At 37.4% G+C, this 19,292-nt stretch overlaps 1 protein-coding gene across 1 annotated transcript in view; it reads right to left on the bottom strand.

Moving 5' to 3' along the window:
* Positions 1-511: 511 nt before the first annotated feature.
* The window catches only part of Ammecr1 (AMMECR nuclear protein 1), a 109,494-nt gene continuing 90,713 nt past the window's right edge, over positions 512-19,292 (bottom strand). The window contains 3 exon segments of the mRNA XM_027433597.2: positions 512-4,998; positions 6,753-6,849; positions 8,142-8,232. Coding sequence (XP_027289398.1) covers positions 4,884-4,998; positions 6,753-6,849; positions 8,142-8,232 — 303 coding nt within the window. The 3' untranslated portion in view covers positions 512-4,883.

Genomic DNA, 19,292 nt, shown 5'->3' with positions numbered 1-19,292 from the left:
AGAGAATAGACACATTGCAGCAGCTGCCAGGGACACCCACTGCAAGTGCCGCCTTTCTTGATGCAAGATTTTATCTGGCTCTTGAAAGTTGTGGCCCCAGTTGCCCTATCCTCATGTTCAGGCATTTCCCTTAAGCTGGAAGCCACCAGGCAAGTCACAAATACCACCCTGGAGCTAGCAATGTACATGGTGCTCACCCTCTGTGTGTTGCATGCCCATTGTGGACAACCCTTGGGTTGCCACCACCTTCAGAACATTTTCCGGGTTCAAGCTATACTCTGAAAAGGGGCAAAGCTTGATGTTAAAGAAATGGTTTGCACTTAATCAGGAGTTTTCTCTAATTTACCAATGTCCTTCACATCTCATGAATGCCCCACTACCCTTGACTATAAAGTGACTTTGAGGCCAGCCGGAGGGACAGGAGATCCTGTCTTTTAAACACAGAAGGACCAATGACCCTAACACCCCAGTATGAGGCAGGTTAAAAAAATAAATAATTCCAAAACAAAGATTCAGTTTTAACATTTTATTGGGTAAATGATTTTAAAGGTAATAACAATAGTGTCAAAACTACTACAATATCTTTCCACAGCCATACCATACAGACCCACATAAACCTTTTCATATTTTTTTCTTTTTTGTTCATTTTTAATATTTTAAAGCCATACTATAGGTCATATAAAATGCCCACTTCCAATAGCTTCTTCAAACTAGTAAGCAATTCAATCTGGAAGGAGGGAGGACCTAGTTATAATGAAGGGGTTTCAGGTAATCCATGATGTCTCACTGTAATCAAAACACCAGGTTACTAAGAAAGGAAGGACGAGCTACTCCAGGTAGCTTTTTGCTCGTTACAAGTCTCACCGTTGCATCACCAAAAACTCTTTATGCTGGTGACTGATTCAAAGTAATTTTGGGGAACATATAAAACACTAAAATAACTTAGAAACTAGATCCAAATATCTCAAAAGTAATCAACTTTGATATACAAAAGCAGTCAGAGGTGGTTACAAAAGTATTTTTTGTTTGTTTGTTTTGCTTTGTTTTTCTCAGTGCGTCTTTGTACCAGCGCAGTTACTGGGTCTGGAGCAAAATAAAAGGTTCATTTCTTCTGAAACAGTAATAAAAAACAAGGAAAACTTATCTTTGTATATAAAGGATCAATGCTGGTCTTTAGAATAATGAATTCAGAAACCCTGAAATCGAGAGGCACACAATGGGTTTCCACTTGTAAAAAATAAAAGGAAAGTCACCAGTTTATTTAAATGGAGGAGGTGCTCACACTCCTCAAATAAACTTAATTCAGTTTCACATCACTAGCAAAAAATCACTTAGAAACTGTACAAAAATAAAAAAGTTAACACATTTAATCCTGCAAGGTTTTTGTAAGGACTGGAAGGCAGGCTTTTGGAGCAGCATTTGGGCATGGCTGGGGGCTTCTTTGGTTTGATCTAACACACATAAGAGATGGAACCTATTCCAGATGACAATTTCGAATTCTTGCACATTTGAAGACAGGGAAAGAGGCCAGTATACAAACTTCCGGTGTGCTATGTGTGTGCATGGAACCATTTGCATGGGACTGGACATCCTATGTGAGGTGTGGGGGGTGGGGGGGGAGAGCAAGCCTTGCACTTCCTCCATCACTTTCACTGACCTCCTCTGGGTGGGTTAGGGGGGCGATTGAAGAGAGTAGTAGCACATTCGTGCAATCAGAAGGCCACTTGACGGGGGGAGAGGGGGGGACAATTGTTCTTTTAGAATCTGGTACCTGGCTGACCTTGTTTAAGAACAATAAAACCTTCCAGAAGTGGAAGCCATTTGCTACATACCAAACTAAAATACACACTGTTTTCCAAGGAAATACCCAGTTGCATTTGGAAAAACAAAAACAAAAACAAAAACAAAAACAAAAACAAAACCAAAAAACTTAATTGGAACTAATTAACATTTAAAAGGGGCTCTGTAAACTTTGTGCTACTCAAATGAAGTTCAAGTATTACTTCTCAGCTGTTTAAAGATCACGGAACTTATAAAATATTCTGGTGATAAAGAGTGCAATTCACATTTGTGTTTCTGAACAAATAAACCACAACTGGCTAGAACACAACTTGTGCAATTAGAATCTTTGTCTGCGTTAAAGACACATGCTACATATTTCCACATGTTCAAAGTTATTTCAAACCACATAGTTAACAGCTTTATAATACACAACAAAAGTGAAAGGGCCTAGCATCTGTTTGTTTGAAGCACACCATTATAGTTTGTATAATACCCTTTACACTACAAAGTCTTTTAGTCAACAGCTACTTAGACACAAAAATGCACTGTGCATCAACTTGAATACAAAAGGAGACAACACTATCCTTTCCCCCCAAGCCATGGTGGGAAATATTGCTGACCTCGTCCTTTGAAGCCTGCAGGATGGTTATTCTTCAGTATAATATTATTACACTGGTAAGAAAATCTGTAGAACATCTGCATATATCAAGGATTTTAAAAAATCTGATATGATTCTTAGAGTCCGCATGACCAGTCACGTGACCTGCTCAAGATTGATTAGCACCGTTAAATACATAAACACACACATATGCATGTATGCATGTGTAAGTATATGTACACATACATGCATATATGCATGTGATAGATCTTTTCTTTAAAAACAATAACAACAGAAAAAAAAACTAGCCATAAGCTCACCCAGGACGAGGAGCTATTGAAATGATGAGATGATGGATAAGATGGATTTCACAACAATATTGGTCTATTCTGTCTCTCTTCAATTTATATGTTTCATTTACTTTTCTCTTTCTTTCTTTCTTTCTTTCTTTCTTTCTTTCTTTCTTTCTTTCTTTCTTTCTTCTTTTTTTTTTTTTTTGCAGCAGACAATACCATTCAGCTTGTGCTCACTTTCCCTATAAGGGCAAGAAAATGTCAGATAGCCATTTGCTTTTATACTGAAAGACTAATCTATCCCAATATGCTTCCAAGCAGAAGGAACAGGACTTAAAAGCCAGTTCTAAAGCCTGGAAGCATTCTGACAAATCTCTGCATTAGGTGGAACGGGCTATCGAGACTGCCTTTCAGGCTAGCAATTGGCTTCTTAGTTAAGGCATCATAACTGAAAATGGTTACTTCAACAATGGATGCTGTGGATGAAGGAATACCAAACTTTGAAGAACCCTCATCAAAAACTAAAGCTGTATACTTTGCTCTGGTCGCAAGCAGAATGAATCCAGCCAATTGTCTTACAAACTAGAAAAAGATTTTCTGAACTACCAGTCTGTCATTTATCATAGCAATTAAATGTATAAGCTTGACCATTTCAATAGTCAGCGGCATGTTATAGTTTTAGAATACACATTCTGCAGCATAATTTCACTCACCACTTGTTATATTGACCTCCTGCTTGAAAAATTATATATTTTCCCATATATATAATATATATGCATATATATATATATATATATATATATATATATATATATATCCACACTGCCATAAAACAAAGGTCATCTTTTGCCAGAATCATCTGTGGGTTTTCTTGGGGGATAAACATAAGGGCTTCCCATTGACATTAGTAAGTTCTCTTAGGTTAAGCCATGGGAAGAATAGCCCTGCAAATGAGCTGGACTCTAAGTAATATATCTGAATGCCATCTTCACAGGTCCAACATAATCTCTGTCAACACAGAAATATGTTTCTATCAAAAGTATGTAGTGCAGAAAGAGATTCAAACTCTTTACAGGATCTCGGAAACAGCACTGTCTCCACGATAGACAAATCTGAAGTCATAGTATGAAGGAACTTTTCACTAGATTATCTTTATCATGTCTTAGTAGCTAAAGTTGTCTCTTACCAATTATGACTCATTGAAACCTAAAGCTAACAAATTTAAATTAATATAAAATAGACAAATGTCTTTTTGGTTATTTGCTCAAAATAATTTTTTTCACTAAAAAAATACTTTGGAGTAAGGAATTTGTGTAATCTGTTGTTTCTTATATAGAAACAATAAAATTTTACAAGAATATTCTTCTAAATTGCCTTTTTAAAACCCCTCTTAATTTGACTTAATTATAGTCTTCTCAAAGGCACTAAGTTCTGCATCTGATCTCTTCCTAATATTTGCTGCCTTTCAAAATGATTCCTGCAGCCCATGGGAAAGGTAGCTTATGCTTTTCTAAAACAGTGATTTAGTTTGGAAATTGGTTCTATAGCTTGATGAGGCTGTCTCTTCTACCACAACCAGCACAAAAGGCGTCAACAGTTTCTTGTTCTCTGTCACAAGCCCTATCATGGACCTTTGAATGTTTACTTAAACTAAAGCTCACTTTTTTAACCATGGGAAAAACATGTACTTGACTCAAATACAAAGCCGTCATAGCAAAGAGAATTTTACACAAATTCAAGAGTAATATACAAATACCCGAATTTGTTATGAATTAATCCCCAACTCAGCTATCAAAAATGACTATCTTACTGAGAAATACTAAAACAAACCTACTAAATCCTCAAAAACTGCATACTTTCTTCCATCCACAGTCAAAAGAAGGAAGGAGGAAGGGATAAAAGGACAGAAACCCGACTGGGATAGTAAAGCAAAAATATACCTAATATTGTAAGGAAAGAAAACTCCAAAAGTTGTATGTGCTGCAAAAAAAATCAAGGATCTAAAATAATAACAAGATCTTCTTAACAAATGCCATTTTTCCTACCCGTTACCATGATGGTCTTAACTGACAATGTCGAAGCTTCACCATGGCAACGGAAACTATCATCATAAAATGGTACAGTAAAAGAGATAGCTAGACCAAGAAGGTGTAGGGTCTCCTGGAAAGAGGTCTGCAGAGAGGCCCAATGACTGGTTGTGCGGCTCAGTGTCAGGAATAATGGTTGTATGGTGGCAGGGGATGCCCGATGCCATTTTGGAAGTGATGATGCTGGCGATGAGCAAGGTATTCAGCATAACTCAAGGTCATCTTTTCACTACGGTACCTAAAAGAGTCAGGGAAGAGAAAAGTTAGTATCAAGAACAGATATCAGAGCTAAGAGGGCCCTAAGTATAGGAAACAGGAAGCCCAGAGAGAAGCAGTTACTTGCCTAAGGTCACAGAGTTGGTAAGCAGCAAAGCTGAGATCAGAACACAGGAATCCAAACTCTGAGTCCATTGCTTTTTCTGCTCTACTACTTGTTTAAAGTACTCCAGGAATGGCATTGCCCCTTGCACCCAATTTGGAGTAAGAAGGAACAAGGGAAAGCCAATCTTTTATCATCATATACACATCTCATTCACTGGGACATTTTTCTTCAGAGACCTTCCATCGCTTCCTCCCTTACCATTCCTTTATTTGTCCACACAGCTTGGGTTTTGCCACTATGTTACAACATCTTGCACTGGAACCCTCTCCTCCATCTGTATCTAGGTATCTTTCTATTGCCTTACTTTTCAAGAGGAAGCATAGTTTCTCCCTTCAGTCTCCTCCTTACTCTATCCATTGCCCAGTGTCCCTTGGTTCTATCATGGCTGTCAGAGGCTTCTTTGGATTCTGTCTCTATATAGTCCTGGTTCTCCTGGAACCCACTATGTAGACCAAGCTGGCCTTGAAATCATAGAGATCCACCTGCCTCTGCTTCCTGAATGCTGGGATTAAAGGCTTGTACCTGGCCTGGAGTATATTTTTAAAACCCTATAATGGCTAGGCAATGTCTATAGAATCAGGTCCAAAGTTTTAATTTTGGATTACCAAGTCTTAAATGGTCTGACTCAATCTACCTTCTAGGCTACATTTTCCTTTAATGACATTTCCTATGTACACTGAAGACCAGCGAAATCACAGTGCTTCATAGGCCTTAAAACTGGCTCTTTTCTTTACCACCTATGTGCTTTGACTCACAACACATCTTCAGGGAATCCCTTTCCTCCCTCGCTTTCTACATGTCAAATAGTCTACCCATTTTAAAGCCCTAAATCCACCTCCTCTTTGAAGTCTTCTGTTACCCACTGACTTCCTGGAGTTCCTCTTCCCCAGCATTCTGATCCTCCACATCCATAATACTCTGCCTTGGAGTAGTAATTATTTTTATTCATGCCCTTCTATTTTCCTCAAACTATAAGCTTGGGGAGAACAGAAATGGGGACATTTTCAAATTTGTAACTATGCAGAGCTGAGAACAATCCATTTTTAAATCACAGGCACGTAATGCAATTTTCTGGAATTGAAATGAATGGAAGCAGTAACCCATTTTCCTAAAATGTTCGATACTTTCCTTCTTAAGTAAGTATCCCTATTATTCCATGATGAAATTTATTTAGCATTCAAGTTCAGCTCAATTGTGTTTTTCAATAAGCTTTCATAGTAGACTCCTATCACTGCCAAAATTCTAAGGTTAAATTTAAATTTTAGGACTGCTTATCAGAATCCTGGGGGGTTCTCCTAGGCAATGTCAAAAGCTAGTAAACAGCTAATTCTGGTACTTTCTCCAATAAGACAATTTAGTCTCAGGGGGTTGGTTGCACAAAGCCAGAATAATCACAAGGCGCTAAAGATGGGAAGGATGGACACAAATATCATGCAGTATTTTATGCCAAGCACTGTTCCATTGTATCCACTCTCAGTATGGCCCTGCATTTGTTTCCACTACTTTAGACAAGAGTAGCAAGTGTAGTTCAAGAAACCAAAGAAGTCAAAGGGTTATAAGCACACTGTTGGAAGTGTACTGGTTAGTTGTGCTACAAAATGCCATGGTACCTGGTCAGCTTTATGGTTTTCCTGAATTCATTAGTAATCGGAGCCTTGTAGCCTCCTTTCCTTAGTAAGGAATCTATGGTCTGAATATGGTCCCATCCTGTGGAGAGGCGATGAAATAAAATATCAGTCAAGCACATACCACAAAGCACCTTTGCTTAAATACAAAATGACTCTGTAGAGGTCAGCTATCACTGTGACCAAATGCCATCAACTTCTTTGGTCCTAAAAAAGAGTCTTACAGAAGAACTAGATTTACCGCAGGTTCATCACCACATGCCTTAAATTGTCTAAGAAACCATTCAGTCATGTCTCTGTAACAGATGTACTCTTTCTTCTCTAATGGTCATGCCTTCAAAAGGGAGGGAAAGCCTAAATAAATAAAACATGACCTGTGTTAACTTGTATTTGGGGCTCCCATAACTTTTGCATGGTAATTGCTGGCCTTAATGGTACCTTCTATGCTCAATAACCTATATTTGTGTGAAATACTCAAGGGTATTTTATTGTTTCTGATATGAATGCTAGTCTAATATCCTTATGAAGTCAATGGTCCCACAGTAGTAAGACATTTTCTAAAGCAATCCAAATAAATCTTCACATAGCTGCCTTAAAGATTAACATCTCATTTGAGGATTAATACATTAAAATATGTTGTTTTATCTTTTATATTTGTATGAGAATACACAGGGAAGGCACATTTTAAATGCTTTCTGAAAAAGTTAAGTTCTACGGAATTTTTTAAAAGCATTCATTTGAACTAATGTGAGACTAGAATTTAGTAGTGGCTAGGAAGGACAAAGTACTACAACAGAGTTGTTTAGTGTCACTGTATTGGTTCAGAAAGATGTGTGGCATATCTGTGAAATAAGAAAATAGTTACTGATCATGAAATATAGATTTAGCATAAAGTGATACTTCATGTATTCACAATTGCTCCCATCTTCTTGGGAAGCTTAGTTTCAGTATTAACACAATGAATAATAGCAAGCATCGAAGAAGAATTGTTAGATATTAACAATGAATAACGTCAAACTACAAGGCTGTCTGTAAGCCTAAGGCCTCTTCAGGTCACCATGCTAATTACTACACACTGGTGCATGGGAAAATTGTGCTCCAAAGTAGTAACAAACTGTTGCTTAAAATAATCCCCAATTTTCATAGATTTGTGCTATTTTTAAAGTATGTTTTTATGAGTATATGGTGTCAAGTGTCACTGCCAAGAAGCAGATTCTGTGTAATTCGCCAATTTGAACCAGACATTGCAGTGACAGTGATGAAAGTCAGTTATTATAATGTGATGGTGATCAATTATGAGACATAACTGCAAGGTCAGCTACTGCATTTCAGTTTAAAATCTTCACCAGATCATATGAAATAAAGCACAATGACCTTGCTCCTTTGCAACCTCCGGTAGGTAGGTGGCGGTGCGTTTTGATCCTTTTTCATTGATGAATTCTATTCTAATGCCATGCACACCCACCTGAAAGAAATTGGCAGTTTTATTAGTACAGACTTCTTCATAGAAACAGAAAGAAAAGGTTATAATAATTAAACTTTCAATACAATTCTTTCCACCCCACCCTTGTTTTTAGTTATTTTTATTTTTTCCAGAGCTGAGGACCAAACCCAGGGACTTGTGCTGGCTAGACAAGTACGCTACCGCTGAGCTAAGTCCTCAATCCTTTCCTCTAGTTTTTAGAAATATGTAGTAGTTTTCTGTTTTCCAAAAGTTTGGTTTTGGATTGGAAGGCCACTATGATATCCATAGAGACAAAAATGCTGATTTGTACGTGTCCAGTATATGCCAGCCTATGCTATTTTGTCTAGAAATCTGAAACAAACTATATGTGTAGAGTAGGACAGTTGGTGGCTAGAATCCTGCCACAATTCCCAACCTGGAGGAAGAAAACGACTTCAAATAGACAGCAAAACCCTATGTAGTCACACTGCAACTTCAGGGTTATATCCCCAAACTTCCTGTGCTGACGCCCTCTCAAGCTTTCGTTCCTTTAAAAACTTAACTCCTATGTAGGCAAATTAACACTGTCTGATAAGTCTGAAAAAACAGGCTGGGCTGGCTGGTGCACAGACAGTATGATCATATATTTGAGGTCAGCCTGTGCTACATATAAGCTCCAGGGCAGCTTGGACTATATAGTGAGACCTTGATTAAAAGAAAAGACTAAAAAGTAATGAAAACAATCAGACTGTACATTTCCTAATATATTTCAATTTAACAGCAATAATGAATTCAAATTATATCAGGACAGGACATTTTTCTAGATTATTATCCTAGCCCAGGAAACACTGTAATGTTTTAAAGTGTGAAGCAAACTTTTAGTGATACATAAAAAGAGAAGACTATTGGCCTTAGGAAGATCTGTTGCTAATGTTTTGGTTTTTGTTTTGTTTTGAAGCAAAACCAATGTGTTCTCCTTTGATTAGCATATAATCAAAAGGAAGCAGTCCTTTTCCCTTATAGAATAAGTGCAACAAAACTGAAGAGAAATTATTCAAAGTTCTTAATGTCTTTTAAAATACTGATAATAAAAATGTAATTTTTAAAGCGCCCTATTCCATTCTTCCATATCTCTAGGTGCCTCAGATTCAGAGTTCCCAAGGAGACTGACTATAAGGCTGCTAATGTCCTAAGGGAGGATGAAAAGGCGGGTGCACACTATTCCCAGGCAGAGGCTTCCTCCTCCTCCTCCTCCTCCTCCTCCTCCTCCTCCTCCTCCTCCTCTTCCTCCTCTTCTTCTTTTGATTTTTCATGACAGGTTTCTCTGTGTAGCCTTTGGAGCCTATCCTGGCACTCTCTCTGTAGACCAGGCCAGCCTCTTCTTTTTAGAGCAGATGAGTGAAGACAGAGTCATATGCTTCCCATGTGTGTATACATGGCAAGGTTTTAGAGGAGAAAGGTGCCAGTGAGAATCTCATTTGCAGTTTCTGCCCTTTTTGGCAAAAGTTTTCTGGTTTTGGGGGGAATGAAATGTCCCCTGGAAAATGGATTTCATCCTGTCTTCATACATGTACCCTTTGAGGCTGTCAGATCTTTTGAGCAATCGCTCGCTGTTTTATTATGATGATGGTGATTAAAGTGTGTCCCGGTGGCTATTCTATCTATTGGATATCAATATTTCCACGAATCTCTTCTTGCTAAAAATGCAACCAGGACAGCAGTTTAAAAACCATCACAGTAAGGCCTCTCAGACCCTGTGGGATGTGACTGTGGACAGCTGAAAGGAAATAAGACTGTTTAGTTATCAGGTATTTCCAGCATGAAGAGCATCCACCTACCAGTCACCCCGAAGTATGCCACAGCACTGAGGCAATGACAAATGTGACACTTTCTCTATACTATCTTTCTGATCAGTGAGTGACTCTGAAAGTTTATTCTTGACAATATCAGATGCTTCATAACTTGTTTCTCCAAAATACACAGCACAGGTAATTTATGCTCTATCATTCAACGGAGTGAATTTTGAATCGTTACCTCTATTTATCAAAAATGTGTCATGTTAAAATTGAAAATAATTTTGGTGTTATTAAGCTGTCTAGTCACAGCTCTGAGATGCATTCCTTATCTGCACGATGAGTGTCAGGCAAAGATCAGCACTATTTAACTGTCTCAGAGAGAGGAAGGGGATGAAAATGGTATCAGAATTGCTGGGCTGGCTGTTCACATTTCAGTAAGTGTGGTTTGGAAAAGGAACAACTCCTGGAGGTGATTTTTTTTATCCCAGTTAAAGCACAAAATCTCTGATAACCATGCATGCAAGCTCTGGCAAACTACAAGCTCTGGGCCTATATATATATTTGGGGAAAATAAATGGAGGGAGAGTTTAGACATATAAATCCTTTCTCTTTAGAACACATTCTCTTTGATGAGACTCTCTGGCATTTTAAATCCTAGTAATTTAATAATTAAAAGAGACTAAGACTAGTTGTATGGTATATAAATTGTTTCTTAAAAAAACCTGTTTATCCGAGATCAAAATTAAAGGACACATTGAACAAAATAAAAATTACTCACTAACAGGATTGTTTATTTACTTTTATATTATGAGAAGGCCCAGGCAGCAAATTTGATTTTTAAAAAAAGCTACTTACTTTTCTGGGTTCCTATAATTTCAACAACTGAAAGTCTCTATAAATATAGTCATTAGAGAAGCCCCAGTTTTCATAGGTCAGAAAGCAATTCCACAAAGCTAGAAAGCACAAACTAGGGTGACTCATTTTTACAACTAGCAGAATCAAGAGAATGGGAATAATGCTCTCTTTGGTACTTGGTTTTTGTCCCCCCCCCCAAGTCAGGGTTTCTCTGTGTAGCCTTGGCTGTCCTGGAACTCTATGGACCAGGCTGGTCTCCAACTTTTAAAGATCTGCTTGCCTTTGCCTACCGAGTGCTGGGACTGCCTGACTTCTTTGGTACTTATTAATCAGTAGCTTTTTCAGTTTGCTTGGACCATGGATGCCAACAAATAGTTACATAGAAGAATCAATGAAGGAGAGTGGAAGCAACCCATTCTGATCAGCCTGCAGAAATCCCTGTCTTCTTTACCAAAAGGAAGGATGCTGTGGTTTGAATATGAAAAGTCCTATAAGCTCCTGTGCATGAACACTTGATCTCCAGCTGGTGACCTTTATAGAAGGTGGAGCCTTGCTGGAAGAAGTGACTCAGGTAGTGGTGGGGAGGAAAGTAAGGTATTATAGCTTGGCCCCACTTCTTATTCTCTCTCTGCCTGTTTCTCAACTAGAGATGCATTGTGAGGTGCTAGCCTCATCCTCCTGCCACCCTGCCTTCCACACTACAATGGGTTGTAAGCCAAAATAAATGCATTTTCCCTTAAGTTGCTTTTGCTGGGCTGTTTCATAACAAGCGATTGTTGAAGTTATCAATGAGATATGAGATCTGTTACATAGAGAATTAGGATTCCATGAAGTAAGTCTGCTCTAAAACCATATTTGTAACTGTCTTAGGATGGAAAAAGAGAAAGTATCTAGGAACAGAATGGCAATCAGATAGTAATATATCCGTAACTAATTGTACCACTCTCCAAAAATACAGCCAAGTAGGCAAAACCTGAAGACTTGTAAACCTAGCTTCAAGCGATTCTGCAGGTCAGTTTCAAAATGATTAGAATATATGAGAAAAAAATGCTTTCAAGATCCATCAGCTACTCTAATATTGTTTTAGTCAGGACTATACTTGTGTTAAGCAAAGCTATATATCAATTACAATTGCAGTATATTAAATATAGAACTTATAGAAATAAGGATATAGAGTTAAAGAGAGCTGTATCCGTATGTGCCAAGCAACCATTAAGGCCAGCTCAACAGATTTCTATTTCATGCTAAAAAGAAAGCCATATTTATTTAGAGCCATTCCATAGCAAGTAATTTTTACTAATGGTATTCTATATTCTTTCATATTTAAACATTGTTCCAAATAATTAGACATCAAAATTAATGTTGGACCCCCAAATATATTATCTTGATGATACCATAGTTGATTATCAGTTTGGGGATTACGTATCCCCAACTCCACCAGGCCTCAGCCCCCATCATATTTCCTCTCTTGTCCATTTCTCTATTTGTTCATTCTATCAGTGAGTATGTGTGTACAGGGAGAAGAGATACATGCAAATTAATCAATTTTGCTTCATAGTAAATGGTTTGGTAGAACAGATTATAACTAATGGCTGAAATGAAGCCCCGATACTGTCTGCAGATTTCATTTATCCTCATTATCTGGCCCCTTGTTAGAAACGTGGTTTCACTTAAAATTATTATTCTCTAATGCAGTGACTCTCAACATTAAGAGTATTAAAAAAACTGCTCTCTCCCACTCCATTAGAATACATGGTCCATATTAGGTTCTCTACAGCTGCATGGTCAAAGCTTAATAAAGCCTCCTCTATCTGTAAGGCAAGTGTTAGTCCTATAATACACTAGTGGTACTAGAAAAGGGTCATGCTTTTACTGGTGAGCCTAATCAGTGAGCAGACAACCTGAATAGGTTCATAAATGAAGAAGAAAAAGAAGAAGAAGAAGAAGAAGAAGAAGAAGAGGAGGAGGAGGAGGAGGAGGAGGAGGAGGAGGAGGAGGAGGAGGAGGAGGAGGAGGAGGAAAATGGCATCTGGCTAAGCATATAATTGCCTATAAATGTGCTCCATCATTGAGTGGGCTCCATGAAACCTTTGACCACTGGGGACTACAATTATATCCAAAGTCCTGACCTTTAAAGCTAACTGTGTACCTGATAATATTTTGGCCAAGAATATTAATCAGTTTCCTCAAGTATTATCTTATCTCAGCCAGTAGTGACAGTGCCAGTCCCATTAACTCCCACCTTGGGGCCTCATGCTTCTTCAACAGTATGGTCATGGCTCACCATATACTCCTTTCCAATGAGTTAGTCTTGAATAACATAAAGAAATATATAGCAGGAGGTCAGAGAATTAAAAGTTGTTTGGCATGCCTTTTTGGAAGAAATCCTTTGCCAAATATGCTTTGTAATTAACAACACAGCCAGTTACTGGCCATTCACAAAAGACTGACCTGCCAGGCTTACTATACCAGCACTATTGAAATAACTGAAAGGCCTCGGTTCTTATAAGAGGAACAGGGATGTCTGGCACACTCCCAACTCTTTCAAGGCTTGCATTGCTGATGACATACATATGCATCCAGAAAGCAGTCTAGGATACTGTGGCCAGAAACAAATGCCACATAGGGTAGTCCATAGATCAGACCCAGACTCTCTTACTTCTGGGCGGAAAGACTTGATGCTTCTTTTCCCTAAAAATACTACAATGCCCTCTCAAACTTATCACACCACAACAATTTTTGTTCATTCTAGCTCACTTTTCCTAGTGAAAGAAAATTCAACATAAAAGATGACAATACCAAAAACCTGGACTTACTTACTCCAAGTCTGCAATCTGGGATGATTCTTTGGGTAGGATTTTAGTTGCAGAAGCTGATATGGATCTGTATGGCTCCTACTCAGTGCTTACCCCCAAACTCACAGTGCCAAAAAATAGACTACATATTCTTTAGATCCTCCCTCAAATTCTCAGTCATGTGGCTGGCTGCATCTCTTTGCCCGCCAGTTTGAGCAGAAATTCTGGAGTTCTGTATGTGTCTTATCTGGTTAACATGACCCCTTTATAATCTGGTTAAATTGCAAATTTTGAAAGTCTTGCTGCAATTTGGACTTTTTTTCCTTAGTAGCTTTTAATTTGTAAACTGTAACAACTGCAACCATGAATATTTTGTCAATAAGAAGAGAGACACACATGCGACTTCTCTTTAAAATATACTGGAAGAAAGGTGGCGTATTAGCTTTTAATTCCTAGTATGACTAGCAGGCAACTTAGTGACTTAAAACACTTTCCTCCTGAACTGGGCCAATCAGAAGTGTGTCTTAGACACCACCCAGTTCTTAGAACACTCTCACTTCTTGAGAAGTTTTCTAGAAAAAAAAAAACAGGAATCTAAATCAAAAGAGAGAACTGATTACAAATTCATCACTCAGATAAACATTAGTAATCTTTTAACATAATTGAATATAAAAACTTGCCTTCACCATCTACCTCAGCTAATGGACTATTTTCCCTTGTTATGTAACAACTGCAAGTATCCCCTTGAATAAAATACATTCACTCTGCTCTGGTCTAAAATACCTGTAAGTTAGTCACCTTAGCTTTGCAAATGAATTGGTCCAGTCTTTAAGGACCATTTCTTTCTTTTTCTCTTTTTTTTTTTTTTTTTTTTTGAGACAGGGATTCTCTGTGGCTTTGGAGGCTCTCCTAGAACTAGCTCTTGTAGAACAGGCTGGTCACAAACTCACAGAGATCCGCCTACCTCTGCCTCCTGAGTGCTGGGATTAAAGGTGTTTGCTACCACCACCCAGCTTACTAGCTTACTAGCTTTTCTAGTAATTTTGGTTCATGTAGGAGACTTAAATATCTTGTCTATAAGGAACACAAGGCTGCCAATTTAGTCACAAAGGCCCATTAACAAAACTCAGATATAGAATTTGTTTTACCTAATCTAATAGCTTGACACTCTAAAGTACCTGAACTATCTAACAATAGCCCCTAACTTTTAAAGATTCAGTTCATATTTGAAATAAAGCAGTATTAATGAAGTGGTGCATTAAAAAAACTATGAAGCCAAACATATTTAGATATCATTTTCAATGAAAGAAAATGCTCTTACTCAAAGGTTTATAGTGAACAAGTGACAGCTCAGAGTTTAATTATGGGAAAAACACTTCTATATTATAAGTAATTATAACAGGCATTCAGAAAAATTGAACACACTGAAGCTCCCCATAGGTGACCTTTAAATAAAAGGCCTGTTTTCATCAAAAGTTAGAAAACTGTTAGAAAACAGTATCCTACTATTTTTAAAAAGGGAAATGACAAAGGAGATGAATTTAAAGATGAGGAAACAGAAGTTAATTGTATTTTTCAAAACCCAGAGCTATGACTTAGTTTATTCTTCAGAGGCTGGAGTGGGGAGGTCATCTCTAGTCAAACATGTTAAGTAGGAAATCTTTGCCTGGCAAGAAAAATTAAGAAAAATCGTGTCCAACTTCTAACTGTACATTGAGTATGTGACTCAATATGGGTTAGCTCAGTTATGGAAGAGGTTTGTTTCTAAAAAGTTACATGGGGGCTGAATTTATGAAAATGAATTAATCTTGAAATCATAAGGAAAACAATGAAGAAACCACACTGAATCCTTCTGCAAAGCGCCACTTGTAAAATGAATAATCTCTTCCTAGGGTGACCGTTTCACTTACATTTAAATGTAAAACACTGACTTAAAGGAAGAAATGACACAGTAATAAAACAGAGGCTTAGAATATTTTGTTACCAAAGAGAATTCCTTGTGAAAATGAAATGTAGAATGTATAATTTTTAAAAAATGGACTCTTTGACACTTTTTGACCAACATTTAAATTGACAATGGCCATTTCAAAAGTTAGTGAATGTTTTTAATGATTTTTAAATAGCTGATTCATTCTTTGGATATAAAATGATCCAGAAGCCATTTTTTAAAAGGGAGTCTGTCATAGAACCACACTCTGTCAGAGACATTAGTCCAACCTTTTCAACTTCCTAGTATAGAAAATGAGGTCCAGAAAGGTCACAGAACTGGGGTAGGGGCAGTTAGGAACAGAACCCATGTCTCCCTGTTCTCAGAATTCAGCACTTTGAAAAAAAACTCAATGCTGGGGATATATGCAAACTGCAGATGAAAGAACTGTAACTGAACCTCCAGGAAAGGAGAAGGAAGGCAGTGTGGATTCCAGGGAAGGAAACGGAAAAACTTCCTCCCATCAAACAATACAGACAGGAAGGCAGGAGACCTGAGAGTGGACTCTGTTGCCCATTCACTAAGTTTCCAAATGAGTAATGCAAATATTTATGGACTAAAATCCCTTCTAAGAAGTTGCTTTGATTGCTTGCTTCTCCCTTAGGCTTCTTGTTCAGCATAAGGCCCCGTTAATACCCAGCAAATTCTCTGTAGATGGCCAGTAAGTGCAAAGCACCCCAATGTTCCACAGCACTCAGACAAGGACTGGATATCCACAACCATAGTGGCATCTTCCACTCCATCTCAAGGTCCTTCTGAAAATAACAACAAGGCCTAATTTCCAGAGCTAGGTAGACTGATTTATTTTTGTTATTGTTTGTCTTGTGTTCATAAAGGCAGGATTTTTAAGGCAGAAGAAAAACAGAACATAATGTACACCATAGTTGTGGAAAATAATCAAAGGGAAAACAGACTGTATACATGCAACTAGCAGTCATTTTACTTGGTGACTTTGTGAGTCATGCTGGCCATCTGTGTATGAATGGGGACTCTGTTTTCAGTTGCACATTAAGAGGATCTAAAAAATTGGAAACCTTTATGGGGAAAGGAGAGTGAAAATGAGAATATTAGCTTCTAAAATATAGGGGGGATAATGACAGTAGCCAATTTGTTCATCTCATCTGTTTATTCTCATGGAGGATGTTACAAAAGCGCCCTATTATTAACTGCAACCAGACACATCAGAAATGGAACCGTGACTGCTCGAGAGGTGTGCATTAGAGGTTCTTTTGAAAAGGAAGCACAGCTAGCTCTCTGAGTAGCAGGAGTTCTCAAGGCTCACACACAATGACAGATGCTTTGTTATATTAGGGACAGAGTGAGAATAGGGACATGAGGTCTAGCTTTAATAGTCCAGGGACAGATTTTTGAATCACACAAGAATCATGCTGGCCAGCCCCATTAAGCATGGGATGATTCCATGTAAGTGTGATGTACTGAAAATGAACCCCCCAAAAAAGCTGTCTTCAAAGCCAGAGAAGGAAGAAAAAGTCTTCAAGTTTGTGCAAGTGGCATTATTCTATCTAGATAATATCTATGCTTCTACTCTAGGATACGTTAGAATACATTTGTTCTTCATGCCTTTAAATGATCTTCCCTCTAAAGCTCAGATTTAAAAGATGCCTGATTATAATTTAGAAAATATTTTGACTTCTGTCAGCAATGTGCTACATTAGATCCCAACAAGATCATTGATAGCATGTATGTCATACAAGTCCTACAAACATGCAGCCTATTCATTAATAGTATACTGAAAGGAAGTGGCTTAGGTGACTTTACCTAGAATCAACCCATCAAACTCTGTCCATTGTCATCTGTCTTACAATCTTTCATATTGTCTTAAAAGGAAACACGACTCCCAAACACTGCAACTATACTAGTTTCAGGCTATGTGTCATTTTGGGAAGTTCCGACATGCTACATGAAGTTTTCTTTCTTTCTAAAGTGCCATGTCTGTCAATCATCCTGTCATTTAGAATTAGCATAATGCTGTCACAGAGTAGTGATGGTGACAAATTTTTATGTTCAAACACAAGAGAGGTTGTAATAGAATTCTCCCTGGGGGAATAATTTTCCTCATTTAACAATCATTTTAGCCTTGTAGGTGGATATGACAACACATCAGTTAATGAATATGTTCCCCAAATTACTCACTTTTCATACCTTTAAAAGATCCCTTAATAAGAGATTCCACTGAATACACTCAGTGGCCCTATTCCAATTTCTTCTTATATCAAATGTACTATCTTGTTTTTTAATTTTAAAATTCTCTTTTAAAATCCTTTAACAGTTTTGTTTTCCACTATGGCATAAGCACAAGTAGGACTTGGCATTTCATGTTAAAATTAAACAGAAAATAGGGTATTCTTTACTGGGGAAAGGGTTCTGATTACTCAACATGGTGAAATTTCTCCAAGAGAAGGTTATAGCTTTCATAATATAGTCTGACTTCTCAAAATGAAAGATCAAAATTATATAATTAACTAACATGCAAGGATAAGCCATAAAGCCATCCTCATAATTTTCTTTTACATAATAATCACATATGTAACTAAGCATGTAATGTATTGCTACATAAAGAATGTAAAGAAGCATAGTTTAGGATACTCAAGTCCAGTGACAAGAGAAATGTACAAACTTGGTACAGATGTAATGTTTCCCAAACATTTTCAGTCTATAGCTGGTTGAATCTGTGCTTGGAGAACTCATAGATGCTACTAAGGCCCTGACTATATTCAAAAATGAAATGGTGACATTAAAAGGGGCTTATGATTCTTTATACTTTACATTTTTGGGAGTTTTCCTCAATAAGTCAAAATTATTAAAGTGTGTGTATGTGTATACATTTGTAAAACTTACTTCACTATTTTCATTTTGGTAAAATACAAATAAAATTTACCATTTTAATCGTTTTTGTTCTATCTTTTAATGATTGTAAAACCATATAATTCAGTGACTATAAATATATTTCTCCTCTCATATAACCATCACTAACTGCAGAGCTTCTTTACTATGGCAAATGGAAATGCTATAACCACTAAGCAGTCACTTCCTACTCACCCTTTTCCCAAGTTCTGACAACTATTAATCCATTAATCTTCCTATAGGTTTGCCTATTCTGGACATTTCATATAAATGGAACCATACAGTGTGTGGCCTTTCCTGTCCAGCTTCTTGCATTTAGCATGATGTTTCTTAGATTTGTCCATGCTATATCATGGATTATGGCTGATAAGGATATATTATTGATAATAAACAGTTAGGTTTTCACTTTGAGGTTATTGTGAAAAGTACTATTATGAGCATTCTTATTTAAGTTTTTGCTTCAATATATTTCTTAAATTATTTTGGGCATATATCTAGAAATGGAACTGTATCAGCCTATAATTAAAAACATTTTTACTTCCATTTTGACACCCTGTTTAAAGCAGCAATGGTTTTCATTAGCAAAGGCAATCTTTAGACTATCCTTCCCAAAAGAACATTGTATTTTTAACCACAATAGTACACTTAAAGCTAACTCACATTTGTATAGTTAAAAATGTAATTGTTACTCTCTGAGAAAGTATTTCTTATAAGTTTCAATAGTCTTATTTGAAACAGTGATGAAATAACAGGAAGAGACAGTCTTCCCCGCCTAGCACAGCC

Source organism: Cricetulus griseus, chromosome X, assembly GCF_003668045.3.
Source record: "Cricetulus griseus strain 17A/GY chromosome X, alternate assembly CriGri-PICRH-1.0, whole genome shotgun sequence".
NCBI classification, from domain to species: Eukaryota; Metazoa; Chordata; class Mammalia; order Rodentia; family Cricetidae; genus Cricetulus; species Cricetulus griseus.
This window is presented reverse-complemented; position numbering and strand designations above follow the sequence as displayed.